General features: G+C 36.3%; 1 protein-coding gene across 1 annotated transcript in view; it reads left to right on the top strand.

Annotated features, from left to right (window-relative positions):
- LOC150089485 (mitochondrial adenyl nucleotide antiporter SCaMC-like) overlaps window positions 1-15382 on the top strand; it is a 279984-nt gene that overhangs the window by 141200 nt on the left and 123402 nt on the right. The window contains exon 5 of the mRNA XM_090368618.1: window positions 6517-6675. Coding sequence (XP_090224744.1) covers window positions 6517-6675 — 159 coding nt within the window. The remainder of the gene's footprint in view (window positions 1-6516; window positions 6676-15382) is intronic.

Here is a 15382-nt window from a genome sequence, read left to right on the forward strand (position 1 = left end):
TTTTTCTGGTGATAAGAAATCGCCTACATTTTTAATGGAAATTTCAAATTTTACTTAATCTGCCTTGTCACATAAATTTTTACAAATACTTACTTTTCTATAAAAATAAGTAAGAAAAAATATCAAAAGCCATGTTCTCCTATCAACAGAGATGGCCCTCAAACTGAATTTATTATACACTAGACTGGTTTTTTTTTTTTTTTTTTTTTTTTATGAAAACCCAAACACCAGAGGTATTAGAACCTTTAGTACTTAGTAACTGTGTACTTGGGTTGGAGGTTGAGAAGACAAAAGAAGATATTTGTTGGCACAAGACTTGAACTTCTGTAGACACTGTAATTTTCAGGAAGGTTGTTCCAGAAAATGGCAGTTGAATGAATAAATGAGAAATAAGAAAAGTTGGTTCTGTGAGTTTGAAGTTGGGCAGTAAATGGATGTTGGCTGGTGGCGGCATGTGTTTGGACTGTTTTGAAAGTGAGAGCGGGAATTATAGAAGCCAATTTAGAAGAACAGTGCCCATGGAAGTATCTGTAGAAAAGGCATGAAGCAGAAATAGTACATCTATGAGACAGCAAGTGGAGCGACTCTGTTAGAGAGGAGTCATTAATTAACCTAACTGCCCTCTTCTGAATGGAATCTAGAAGCCTGAGAGAGGTTTTGGGTGGCACTGCCCCAGATGTGGCAACAATATTCCATGGTAGGGCGGATATGCGATTTTTGCAGAGTGAACAGCTGTTTGGAATAAAAGTAACGCCGAGAACGAAAGAGAAATCAAATTTTTTAGATGCAGAGGAAGCAATGTTTGTAATGTGCTTGTGCCAAGAGAGATTAGAAGCAGAAGGAAAAACACCTTTGGAATAAGAAAGCGAAAAAAGGCAGCAAAGAACAGAAGTAAATTCAAGAACACAGGTTTTGATAACAAGTGAAGAAATACCATCAGGACCTGGAGATTTCTTAGCATCAAGATTCATCAAACACCTTCTGACATCCTTTTGATGGAAGACTACAAGAGGCATTGAATGGAGCGTGCTAGGAATGGTGGAAGGAGTTTTACCAAGATGATTAATACATAAGTCGGAAAAAAAACGGGATGCTACCAGGTCAGCCTTATCCTTGGCAGAAATGACAACAGAACCATCTGGTTTTAACAGAGATGGGAGCAGAGATGGGCAAAAATTGCGGCCAATAGTTTGGCAAGAGACCAAAATGCTCGGCTACCATTAGGGCAAAAAGCAAGTTTTCAGCTCTTAGCCTGTTCAAAAGCTAGTTTGGACTGATTAATAACTGCTTTACAATTGTTATGAGCTTTGGTGTAGGCAGAAAATGAAACTGAAGAATTGGAAACAAGCCAATGATGATATGCAGTATTCTTCTCTTGAACTTTATTGGAAAACCAAGGTTTATATTAAGGACAAGATTTTAAAGTGGAATGTGGAATAAAGGATTCCATTCCTATAAGAATAATTTCACTAACATGATCTGAGCAAACATTGACATCAGAAGCTTTGAAACAGTAATCCGACCAAGGAAAAGAAATCTCTCAGGCCGTCCTTTTGTATTCTTGTAATGCCAAACAATACAAGGTTGGGAATAGCCATGAATTAAAGGCTCCATTGGAGAAGAGACAATCACCAAGTTGTAATCTGAGGTGCCTAAAGGACCACTCACTTTGACCATGTTGTTTGTGAGAAAAAGTTCAAGCATGTTGGCTGTATGGTTAAGATTGTCCGGTATTCTTGTAGGTAAATGCACGGTCTGTGCAAGGTCATTAGTAATTGCAAAAGCCTCAGCATCTCAACCAGTTGCATTGTTGTGACTAGAAATTGGAAGCCAGCTGGAGTTGTGAACATTAAAATCACCAAGGAAAATTATCTCACTGTTAGGAAAGTTGTACTGGAGAAATTCAAGTTGCAAAGAGAGGAAGTCAAAGAGCTCCAAGTGATTAGTGGAGTTGGAGAAAGGTAGAGACAACAGAGAATGAGGTAGAAATATTTTAAGCCAGAGAAGATTGAAGAGAGGAGATTCCAAATTACCAAGTCTCTCACAGGGAATATCGGAAAGGAATCATACAGCGAATAATTTTGGCAACTGAGATGAGCAGTAGTTGAATCAACCGATAACTGAGATTCTGTCGGAAAAAGTACATGGGGTTTGGCAGACTGCAAGTGGAAATGGACATCGTTGAGATTAGAATTGAGACCACGTATATTTGTGAAATGAACTAGGAAGTGTTTGGGAGGTTTAGATCTTTTTGCAGGTAAGCTTACTATTAGTTTGACAATTCATGGTGTATTCAATAGTAAGAAAAATTGGATGGGACATGCTGTATGAAGTAATGAAATTTTTGGATATGGTGTACACATGGTAAGAATATACCCAGATGTTTGACATAACATGGCCTCAACAATGCCCCACACATACACACTACTCGGAATCCCTCCAGTCACTATCTGGCAGAGTAGAGGTAGCAAGATTATAACACTAGCTGATCTGGAAGCCTCCTAGAGAGTTACCAATAGGTTTGGTCTAGTGTTCTAACTAGCAACCCGCCTGCGAACACTGTTTTAGAACTGTATCCTTGAAATATAAGGAAGATTGGATCTCGCCATGATTTTCATCATAACCTCAAAAGTCATACTGCAAGATGGAAGAGATGGAAAGGGTTGACCAGAACTTAGCTCTGGAGACTAAACATGGCTTCCACCACTTCAAGCTTCCAATAAGCAAAGTGGTGGTATTGTACCGGTCGATGAGTCATCTACCACTTAGTATTGCCTAGTAACACAGAGGGGCAGCATTCCTCCATGTGGTGTGGGCACCACACATCAACCCCTGCTTACGTTGGTTCATACCTGGATAGTCACCCACAGTGTGCTTGTGCACACTGTGGGTGACTATCCAGGTGTATCCTGGGTATAACCTCCAGGATTACTGTTAGTAATCCTGGAGGTTATACCCAGGATTACTAACAGTCCCACCATCGTGAAGGTGCAAGCAGAGAATTTGGCTGTCACAGATCGTCCGGACTTCACCGAAATTGGGTTCATTAGCCTATTTGAATTCCTCGGGCAGCTAGTTCCAGTGGCTGTTCCTCTATTTAGCATCCAGCAGTAGTCAGCTATTTTTTGACATTCCATCCTCCTTGATACTCGTTTTTGTATTTATTTTATACTCTGGTGGAATCTTTCTCCCTGATCTTCACTTAAACTAAATTTCCTGGGAAATAGTTGAGATAATAGTGCAAGAAACATACATCAACACTTGTATTTCAACCTAGTTTTTTGAACTTTTGCCGCATGTCACTCATGATCACTGCATAATCTGGGTATTTATTGTTTCCGAAAAAAAAAAATTGTGGCAATACATTTTTAAAGCCAGTCCTAGGTGCCTTTCAGGTTAGTTCATGTATTCTTCAAATTTAATTTATCAGCAGTTTGTGGATTTGAGGTCCAACAAAAATTCCTGCTCTGACTTTTTTTTCTTAGCCGGTAATATGAGTACAAACATATGTGAAACAATTTTCTTTTTTATTCAGGGTTTGGATGAACTGTCTCATTAAATCTAGCTGTATGTGCAGAGGAGAATACTTTGTGTTGCTCTACCAGTGGCTCAAATTTGTTCTTAGGATTTGGTGTCAGAACTGTCTTGGTGGCCACATTTTCCTTTCCCATTGTTCACTTCTTTGCTCAACTATTCTACTCATGCAGAAACAAGGCATTTTTTCAAAAAAATAATAATCTTTTTTTTTTTTTTTTTTTTAAAGTCCCTGAATGGGCTACAGGAAGAAGGAAAATTCCTTTGAGGCTTAGCTTCAATGAGTCAATAAATAACCTCCTCTGTTGGTTTATAAAAAATTCCAAAAAAAAAAAGTTCATAACTGCAGTAATTGTTTCAATGTATCATTAAGACTTCTTTAAAAAAAAAAAAAAAAAATGGTTAATCATTTCATTTTCGTGTTGTCTATACATGAAAAGACTTGAGCTAGTAGATTTTTGGATTTAAGTTTTCACTCAAAAAACTCTGTAGGACCCTTTGGGTAGATTTAAATCCACACAAGATCATATAGTTCACTTTGTATAAACAGCTGTGGTCCAGAGTTGTGAATTTCTTCTTCAGAATAGTTTATATCATCATGTAGATCACAAATGTCAGATTCAGTAATTAATGGCTTATGTTCAAGAGCAATTGGTGGAGGTAGTACTGGTAGTTCAAGTACATTGGGTACTGGCCTTACAGCTGAAGGAATGTTGTTGGGGTACACAATGCTCTGCTTGTTCATCGTGCTATAATGCTGCATTTACCGAACAATAGTATCAGTTATTGATATGACCCTGGGTTTCCTCCACACTGTGGGAATGGCAAATGTCATGGCTTTTTATATTTCCACAATGCAGGCTGTCTACATGTACGAGACATTTTTTGGGGATGGAAGGGCAAACTTTTGTCTTGGTCAGCTAATTTAATTCTAAAATATGTGGCATAATTATCACAAGTGTAACAAAGTACAGGGTGAGTCATAAGTCACTTTACCATTTTAAAAATTCCTAAGTTGAAAGATAAGATATTTTTCTAATTATTGTTTTTTTTTTGTTGAAGGAAAGATAGAAGATTTACAATACCATGTTACCTCTTGAAATTGGAAAAAGAATTTTAGTTGCAAGACTATTTTACCAATATGGAAGCTGCACAACTCTGTGACATCAATGAGCTAAATATTCAGAAGTGTCTCCTCCTCAAAACCAACTGTTAATAGCATTATGAAGAAATTTGAGAAATTAAGTAGTGTTTCAGACCATCATAGAAGTGGAAGACCCACTTTATCTGTTTATGCAACAAATATTAATAGGATATCTATGCCCTTAAAAAGTCAACAAAAATCATCCAAAAGATTGTGATTGGAACTGAATAACCCTCAGACCTCAATAATTAGAATTTTAAAGGCTTCTGGATATAAGGCCTACATTCCTAGATTGCTATATGCTTCTTAAGTGAGGCATTGCATGCCTCACTTAAGGCCTGTAATCCAGACAAGAGATTGCAATTTTCGGAGATGATGCTGAAGATGTGTAAAAGGAAAAAAAATTTCATTAATCAAATGATGTGGACAGATTGAAGCCATTATCAGATCAAATGGTCATGTGAATAGTCACAATTATGTTTACTGGACTACTTTTTAAAGTAGTCCAGTAAATATAATTATGTTTACTAGACTGTCTTTACTAGACAATCCCCATGTTGTGACTGAGCAAGAATTGAACCTGTCTGAAGTGACTGTGTGGGGTGGAATTTGCTCAGAAGGTGCTATTGGGCCTTTTCTTTGATGGAAATGTTGTAGGTGAGAATTACCTTACAATGCTCAAGGATTTTATCTGGCCAAAAATCGCTGGAATATATTTGTACTTTATTAGATAGTATGAAACAGAGCTGTAATACTCAATATGTTCTACGTTGATAATAATATTAGTAAATTAATAAGAGGAGTTTACCTCAATATAGTACGTGGAACACTTCCGTATGATACCCTCCAGAAATTAAAACGGAAAAAAACGAAAAAATCGACAACTTACCGTCACATTAAAGTAAAATATAAGTAGCATTGTCAGCTTCAGGAAGGAAAATCGTTTTGAATATTTTCGTTAGATTCTTTTAATTGCGTTAATTTGAATTTTAATTGTTTTAAATTGATTTTGAATTGGGTTAAATTGATTATTTAATTATTTATGTTTTACTTTAATTATTTAATTATTTATATTTTACTTTAATGTGTCGGTAAGTTGTCGATTTTTTCCGTTTTAATTTCTGGAGGGTATCATACGGAAGTGTTCCACGTACTATATTGAGGTAAACTCCTCTTATTAATTTACTAACGTGTACTTTATGTACAAGTATCTTCCAGATGAGGATGGTGCACCTGCCCATTACTCCTTAATGGGGAAAAGATTTCTGGATGAAAAATTCTCAAACAGATGGATCAGAAGATGTGACCTGCATATTCTCCAGATCTAATGGATTATTTTTTTGTGTGGAAATTTAAAAGATAGTCTATGCCTGGAAACTTAATTCCATTGAGATGACGAAAACAATAATTACAGAATTTTCGGCAGTTGGACAAACATTCTTGAAAGTTTGTCAAAATTTAAAAAAAAGTTTAGTGAGGATAGATGTCTTCTAAATTACTGATTTCTAACTTTGAAATAGCACTTTTCCTGTGGGAAGTATAGTGCTAGTTATTTGGACATGCACTGCTATCTACTGGTTTTAAGAAGAGGATATTAATGTTATTTGTAATGCAGCATGCAGGTACTTCAATTTCAAATTGAAGTACCTCCATGTTGTGAGATCAGTGCTGTTTCAAAAGATTTTCCTTTTCCTCTGTGAACTTTAGTTTGCTAACAGTCCATTCTGTAAATAAGTGATGATTTAATTAGTAATGTAAAAAAAAAAAAAAAAAAAGCCAAGTATTTAGTTATTTGTATTCATTTTCACTTTATAATACTGAAATTTTTTTAATTTCAGTTTGTTGACATAGGCGAAGATACATTAGTTCCAGATGATTTTACAGAAACTGAAATGCAGTCAGGAATGTGGTGGCGCCATCTAGTTTCTGGAGGAATTGCTGGTGCTGTATCTCGAACATGCACTGCACCCCTAGATAGGTTAAAAATATTTCTCCAGGTAAGAATAAATTTAACTTTTTAATTTTTAATTCATGTTATTTCAAAATATCTATAGATATAGCAACACAATACATCCAAGAGATTAGTAGGTTCACAGTTATACTGAACAGGCACATATTCAAAAACCCAGATTGTGTTTTGGTATCTTTTTAGAATATTTGACTACAGAGTTTTTAAAAAATACAGAAAGTTAAATTGTCCTAACAAAAAAATCTTTCTGTTGTCATCTTCATTTGGATATAGTTGGCTCACGATAGAAGGAAACACTTTGGCCACATGTAAGAAGTTTTACAGAAATTTTATTCAGACTTATTAATATTCAGTAAAACATTTCAAGAGGCATTCTTTTCTTCTTTGGGTACAGTTAAATTCAATGCAGATAGCTTTGTTGAGACATTGAAAGAGATTATAAGGATGATAGAAGGTCTTCCTTGTGAGAAGAGTCTTCTTGGCCTGAATTTGGAATATTACCCTGAGCTAAGCTTTGCGAGATGTCTGACCTGTTTTAGAACTAGGGAAGACCTCTGTTCCATGCTGATATTCTAGATCCAGTTTGTCAATCAGTGCTATGACTACTTTTTCCTTAAAAAAAAAAAAAAAAAATCTACCTTTTCAAATTTTTATTTCTTTATGGCGAACAAATTCATTTAATGTAATTGCTATATTTCTGTTTCTACTTTTATGTATTGAGGCTGCTAATTAATTTCAGTTATATTTTTCACAGATTTCACGCCTTTTTGAAGGAAGTTGCCATAACTTTCCATGAAAACACGTGTAACAAGTCTATTGAATTGAAATAGACTAAGAAAGCAATGCTATTTGCCTTATGTTTTTCTCTTTTTTTTGTGACTGGGGATACTATTGTCGCCCCCTTGATGACGACAGAGCTTGGATTTACTTTAGAAACAACTACATTTATCAATGAGTAGGGTGGCTAGATGTCCGGTTTTTTCCTCTGCTGTCTAGCTGGCATTTTAAAGTTTGCTGATAAGTCTGGGTCTTTTGTACAGAAGTACACTTTTAGCTCCCTTCCCTTTATAACTCTGATTTCTGTAGTGAAGCTTTTCAGCAATAGAAAAGTAAATACACAGTTTAGTCAAGTTCATGTTAAATTTGTGTACAAAGTTGGCTGTTCTTGACTTGTATGTTATTCTGAAAACTGTACTCATCAAGTTATGAACAATACCATCAGAATTAGTTAAATTGAGAAAGGAAGGGTTGAGGGTAGTCGAGCAAGGCTAAGTTTGCTATTGCTGCAGTTACTGCAATTGGAAAGAAGGATGTAAATTTGTAGAGTTAAACAAAATTATTAAGATATGTCCAATATATCTTATTTCTTTTCAAATAATAGACATTTCAGAATTATTTATCTCATGTGAAGTGGATTGACGATAGCAGTTTTTTTATTTTCATTTATAGTGTTTGCTTCATATAACTTCTCTAATGTTTGGTGACTATGGTAATTTCCAGAAAAGCGTTTCAATATTAGCTCTTACTTAAAATAGCTTCCCTTAAAAGAAAGTGCAAATTCTCAAGTAATCTTAAGACAAAATATCCTTGCTTCGATGTCGGGCAGAATGAAAACAAGGCCAAGTATATTGTTTGTGAGTTACATATCAATTGCACATAAAGGTTCCACTGATTTGGAGCAGCATGTTCAAAGTGAAAGACATTTAAAAAAAAAAAAGAGGGTGTAGATTTCATCTTTTTTTTCCAGTGTAATTCAGACAATGAAAAGTCACATTCTGTTGAAGGAACTTTGGCATTACAATAGAATTAAGCAGCATCAATCTTGCAAATGAATATACTGCACCACAAGTCTAATATGTGAATTGTTTAAGGACTTAGAAATTGCTATAAACATTGCATGTGAAAGGACTAAAATGGAAGCAATTATAAATAAAGTGATTGTGTTGTCACACACCATTGAAGCCTTGGTGAAAACATTGAGTGAGATATCTCATTGGAGTTTCAACAGATGCCAGCAACCATGGTCCACTGAAGCTTAGCTCAATTCTTGTGCAGTATTTTTATTGGAAAGCAGGTGGAATTAAAACAAAGGTGATCGAATTCGAAGAAACTCCAGTGAAACTGCTGAGACCATCTCATATTAGTATTGGGGACACTAGACAAGTATAATCTTTCATCTAAATGTGTTGCATTTACAGGTGACATTGCAAATGTGAATTTTGGTGGTGTGGGCAGACATGAGAGAAAAAAATCTTTTTTTCATTGTTGAAAGAGACTGAAAAGGAACATCGTAGGTATCGGATATCCCATGCATATTCTACACAACTTCATTCAGTGTGGGGCAGACATATTGAAATTTGACATACTCTCTTATTATGACGATATTCAATTATTTTTCTGTGTGTGCTATTCAGACTGAGACTTTAAAAGACATTTGTGAATTTGCAAATACCAATTATCAAAAGTTGTTGTCCTCAACTAAAACTAGGTGGCTTAATTTATTTCCAGTAATGCAAAGGGTTTTAAATCTGTTTCCTGCTTCGAAAGAATATATTCAATCTGTTAGTAGGTCCCAACTATTATAAAATGCTTTCTTGAAAATGAATTCACAGAAATGTTATCTGCAGTTTTTGCTTTCTCTTTCATTAGTATTCCACAAAAAACTGAGGCAGTGAAAAGAGAAAATAATTCCATACTAGAAATTCTGAGCTTTCTTCACTCTATGCTTGGGTCTTTTAGAATCACAGCTAAAACAAAAATTTGTTCCACTTGATGTAAGGGAACTTATGAAAACATTACGAGTCACTGGTATGGACAAAAAATTCCAGGGTTTTCTGGAGGGGAGACTAGTGTATGAAGTATGTATTAATTATTTGAAGAAGTGATTTAGACTGCTTAAAGAATTTCATTATTTTCAATGGATGGTTTTAAAAAGGGCACACATCAAAAATATGATGAATTAATATCTTGCCTGTCATACCTCAAGGAAAAGGATATAATTATTGATGATAATATATTAATAGACCAGTACTGTAACCTTAAGTTGTTTATTGAAAAGCAAGTTTGTTTTTTTTTTTGATGAACCTTTGCACATACATGTTGTTTCTTTAGGGGTTTTAATGACAACTGTTTCTATGAGCTTCTAAAAATTTGCAAATTTTTCTTCAGCATCCAAGGACACAACGCAAGCTTGGAAAGGCTTTCTCACTTATAAATGCTCAGTGGATAATGGACAGAAACCGAATGTCTGTGCAATCAGTGAAGGGTATAATTCTGACCCAATACAATATGAAAGAGATTTCTTGCAAAGAATTTAATGATTACCTTCTTAAAAACGGAGAACTTCTGAAGAAAATAGGTTCATCAGAAAAATATCTAGATTAGTTTACTGGTACGTTTTTAATCATTTATTTCCCTACTCAGTAAAAATAGTGCCAACATTTTCAGTTTATTCTTTGTATTACATATTTTTTTACTCTCCCCTTTTCTTGAAAAATGAATTAATTAATGGTTAATTCTGAAGGTTTTTTATTTACTTAATAGCAATTTACAATTTTTTTTTGCCCATAAGAGGCAGCTTAATGCAAAATCATCATAACAAAAAATCTTAGAGTTATCTGTTTCATTACTCCCACCTTAATCTTCTGATTCCAGTAATTGTGAAATACTATGATATATATTAAACTAAAACAAAAATAAAAAAATTTCAAAGGTAGATGGCCCTTAATACTTGTCCAACTTTGTCTGGCATTTTTGCCTTCGGTGACCTTTTTAATCTTAGCTGTTTGGTCACCCTATCCATGAGTCAACTCTCAAGTTAGTAAAATCATTTTTAATTAAATAACATCACTAAAAACTTAGTTCATTATTCATTAAAAACTCAAAGGCACTCTTGATTGGTTTCACAGTTATTTGTCTTCATCATCAAACAACAGGTGGTCTCGATTAGCAATATCATACAGAATAGTGTTTTCTTGAACTATTTCCATACCAGTGTTAAAGTAATATGCAGTTTCTAAATTTCTGCACAGGGCCACCATGGAATGGTAATAGGGGTTATATTATATATAAACAAAAGTTATGATTTCACTCTTCAATTAGATTCTATACACAGTTGCTAATTTAGCTACTTGCTGTCTGATGAAGCCAAATAATTGAGATTGGGAGTATGAGGTTATTACCACATTGAACAAGATTTTTGCAGCTCTGGTGAACGGCAAGTTTTCATTTATATTTAGTAATTTTATTGACTAAATTATTAGACTAAATTATTTTCTATAAGTTGCTTTATAGTTCTAGCCAAGTTCTGTGGTTTATTTTTGAATTTAGATAGGGATTTTGTAAGTTAATATTTAAGTGCCCATAGATTTTACGTTCGTAACTTGCCGCATTGTTATACGATACGGAATAGACCATAGCGTAAGGTTTAATGTAAAACTAGACAGTGAAAAATGTAGTACTGTAGTACTGTAGTACTGTATAGAAATCTGTTAGATTAGTATAGTATTATCAGTTAATCAGTAAAATGTATTAATCTTATTAAAGTTTATTGTTGACTAAATTATACTTAACGGAATTATGACCCAGACTAAAGCAGCAAAGCAGCGTTCACAGAATAGCCATAGTGCTGTGGCTCGCAGGAGAACCGAAGGGGTGATTCACCAACACCACAGTCTAAAACAATGCCGAAATGTGAAATGTTTGCAGACCTGTCTGGAACAGGACATTATATAGCCAAGGAGGATATCTTTGTGTGTGTGTGCTAGGTACAGAGACTGTGAAGAAATTAGGTGCCAACTCAGTGGTCTGATGGGCATCTATGAGAGTTTGAGGTATAGGGTAAATGCCCTCGAAGAAATTAATATGAGGGGCCCATCAAGCTCTCAGCTGCCCAACTCAATGCCAGAGCTGACTCCTGTGCATCAGACACCACAGAGGCAATCTCCATGGAAGAATGTGCTGGTCCCACAGGAACTAGTTATTGTCGGTGACTCTATTGTTGGGAAGACGGGGAATATATTATGCAAAAAGGATAGGTGGAACAGGACCAGGGTATGTCTGCCAGGAGCAAAACTTGATGACATTGTAGGGCAGATATCATCTTTTAAGGGCACAAAAAGTGATGTTGTTGTACACGTTGGCACTAATGACTTTAAGAGCAAGAGATCCGCAGATTTACTTAACAAGTACAGGTCAGTGCTGGAAAAAAGTCGTGAGTTAGAGTTAAATTTGAAAGTGCTTACAATTCTGCCCAGACACGAGAGGGAGCATATGATGAGAGCCTTGTCATTCAATTCGACCCTGCAGAGATTGTGCAGGGCTCGCGGAATAGAATTTTTTTTTTCAGCATGGTCTGTGCTTGCTAACAGGAGAGACTGCTTCTATAGGGATGGGATACACTTAAATAGAGAAAGGGTGCAAGAATATTTGCTGATGCTATTGAGGCAGTGTTAGGTAGGTCGGAAAACTGCTTGATTGGCGGAATTCACAGGCTAAAAGATTAACGGTAGCCGCTGGCAGAGGAAAAAGTGATTCTTACACTGCTTCTATTGTAATGAGCAGCAGCCTGGAGAGTAAGTTGGGGGACTTCAAGAGCTGCTGGGAGACATCATGGAACAAGTAAATACATGGACGGAGTTATGGTAACAGAGAGTAAGAACAAGTGCATGTATACTAATGCTAGAAGTATAGTAAATAAAATTGATGAATTTGAAATGCTAATCAAGAAATCAAAGGCAGATATTGTTAGGATATCAAAGACATGGTGTCACACAGATATAAGCAGTGCAAAATTGGAATTTGGGGAGTACATGTGTACAGAAAGGACAGACAGAGTAGGAAGGGAGGAGAGGTTATGCTGTTAGTTAAGAAACACAAAATCTAATGAAGTGCATCCAGTTAACACGGGTGGACAGTGCAATGTTGACTCTGTTTGGTGTGACATAAACACTGGGAAAGGGAAAGTGACAGTAGGAGTATGTTATAGGCCTAATGGCTCTGATGAGTACGATGAATAGTTGTGCAGAGAAATAGACTGGGCCAGTAAATCAGAATGCCTTGTAATGGAGAATTTTAACGTTACAGATATTGACTGGAAATTTTGAGTTGGTAACTCTGCACTCTAGCAAGACTTTTGTGGATTTATTGGAGAGTTGTTTTCTACAGCAACATGTTCGAGAGGCAACCAGAGAGAGTAATACCCTTGATCTGATTATCAGCAGTGATTATTTATGCATTAAGAATTTGCAGATAAAGGAACCACTAGGACAGTGATCACAGTGTATTGATGTGGGATTTACTTAAAGATGTAACTACATCAAGGGAAGGTTTTTTTTTGCCCCTAAAGGTGGCTACAGTGGTCTCAGACAGTTTTTAAATTCTATATAGTGGGATCAACTAATGATGTTACCAATGGTGAATTCTAAATGGGAAGCCTTCAGGGACTTAATCTTGGAGGCTACTAGACTTTTCATACCAACTAAGAAATACTGTTCAAGGTTCAGACCTAAATAGATGTCAGAAATTAATGTGGCTCATGGCAGAAAAGAAAAATGCAGTGGGATGCATATAAATTATCAGGCAACACAGAAGCCTATGGCAGATATAAGCTAGTCTGTAATAAAGTCACAAAGGAGATTAGGCAAGCGAAGATAGATTATGAGAAATGTTTGGCAAAGGACACAAAGAAAAACAGCAAAGAGTTCTTTACTTATGTAAACTCTAGAAGGAAGAGGATGAATCAGATTGGTCCACTTAACATAGATGGTTCAACTATCGATGATCCTGCTCAAGTAGCTGATAAACTGAATGAGTATTTTGCATGTACATTCACAAATATGGAGTTATTCAACGAGGAGAATGCCAGAAGTTTTCAAACTCTAAAAGGGAGATAACTGAGGGCAAAGTGGAGGAGAAATTGTTGAAGTTAAATATAAAAAAAAGGCACGTGGGGCAGATGGAATCTATCCAGTTATAATGAAGGAGGCAGCAAGGGAAGTAAGCAAACCCTTAGCCATAATTATGAGAGCATTCTTAGAGTCTGGGGAGGCCCCCCCTGGACTGGAGATGTGCAAATATAGATCTGTTAGTTTAACTTCTGTTCCAGGGAAAATAATGGAATCACTGCTTAAAGAGGTGATACAGGATCACCTAGACAAGACAGCAGTAATAGTTCGGACACAGCATGTGTTTGTTAAGGGGAAGTCTTATCTGACCAATTTGATTGGATACTACAATGCAGTCACAAAGGAACTGGATGCAAAAAATAATTTTGGTATCATATACTTGGATTTCAGGAAAGCTTTTGATATTGTTGCACATGGAAGACTGCTGTGCAAATTGGAGCGGTATGGCATTAAGGGAAATTTACTGCAATCGATAAAGGGATGGTTGAGTGGGAGATGGCAGAGAGTGGTATTGGAATTCGCATTAGCAAAAGCACATGATGCAAGAAAGCAAGCTTGTATAGCATCAGCCAAAAAAAAAAAAACCACCTTTATTTCACCCATCCATTCACTCCAAATGTTTGTCACGTTCTGCCTTGAATCTATTAAAGCTATCAACTTCTACAACAACAGATGGAAGTTTGTTCCAGCAATCAACCACCCGCTGGCTAAAGGCAAACTTCTGCACATGTATCCTACAACCGTCTTTCCTCAATTTGAATTTATGCCCTCTTAGGTGTTTATTCTGAGTAAGAGGAAGAATCCCATCAGCATTGAGCATACTCAAACTATTCAAGGCTTTATACACCTCAATCAGATCACCTCGCAGGTGCCTAGTTTCCAGACACTGTAATTTGCAAAACTTAAGCTTTTCTTTGTAAGAGCAACCCTTTCTTCCCTTCACTAATCTTGTTGCCCTTCTCTGTACTCGTTCCAACAGCTCTACATCCTTCTTAAAATGAGGCCTCCAGACCTTTATACAGTCCTCAAGGTGTGGTCTGATCATTGCCTTATACAAGGGGTTAATCACCTCCTTATCCGTGCTAGAAAAATTCCTCTATATCATTGACAAGACACCATGAGCTACTCTTGCAGACCGTCTCCACTGCTCAGAAAACTTCATATCTGCCTGCAAAATTACCCTCAGGTATTTTTCATTCTCTACCACTGTCAGTGTGGTACCACAGAGTTGATACGTTACTTTGGGATTACTGCTTGCCATATGTAGTGCTTTACATTTGTCAATGTTAAACTTCATTTGCCACCCTCTCAGCCCATCTGCTCAAATTTTCTAGATCCTGTTGCAGCTGTGTACTGTCACTAGTGTCATTAACAACCCTGCTAATCTTCGTATCGTCTGCAAACGTGGACATTAAGCCTGATATACCATCATCAGTATCATTTATAAATATAGAAAACAACAATAGACTCAACACGGAACCCTGAGGGACTCGACTAATAACATTAGTCTGCGAAGAGCAGTGTCCATCGATTACCACTCTCTGTCTTCTCCCACTCAACCATCCCTTTATCCATAGCAGCAATTTGCCTCCAATGCCACACTGCTCCAATTTGTGCAGCAGTCTTCCATGTGCAACAGTATCAAAGGCTTTTCTAAGATCCAAATATATGATATCAAAGTTATTCCCTGCATCCAGTTCCTTTGTGACTACATCATAGTATCCAATCAAATTAGTCAGACAAGACTTCCCCTTAACAACCCATGCCGTGTCCGAGCTATAACCAAAGTCTTGTCTAGATGATCCTGCAATGCTTCTTTAACCAGTGCTT

Source organism: Mastigoproctus giganteus, chromosome 2, assembly GCF_048544385.1.
Source record: "Mastigoproctus giganteus isolate SK-2022 chromosome 2, ASM4854438v1, whole genome shotgun sequence".
NCBI classification, from domain to species: domain Eukaryota; kingdom Metazoa; phylum Arthropoda; class Arachnida; order Uropygi; family Thelyphonidae; genus Mastigoproctus; species Mastigoproctus giganteus.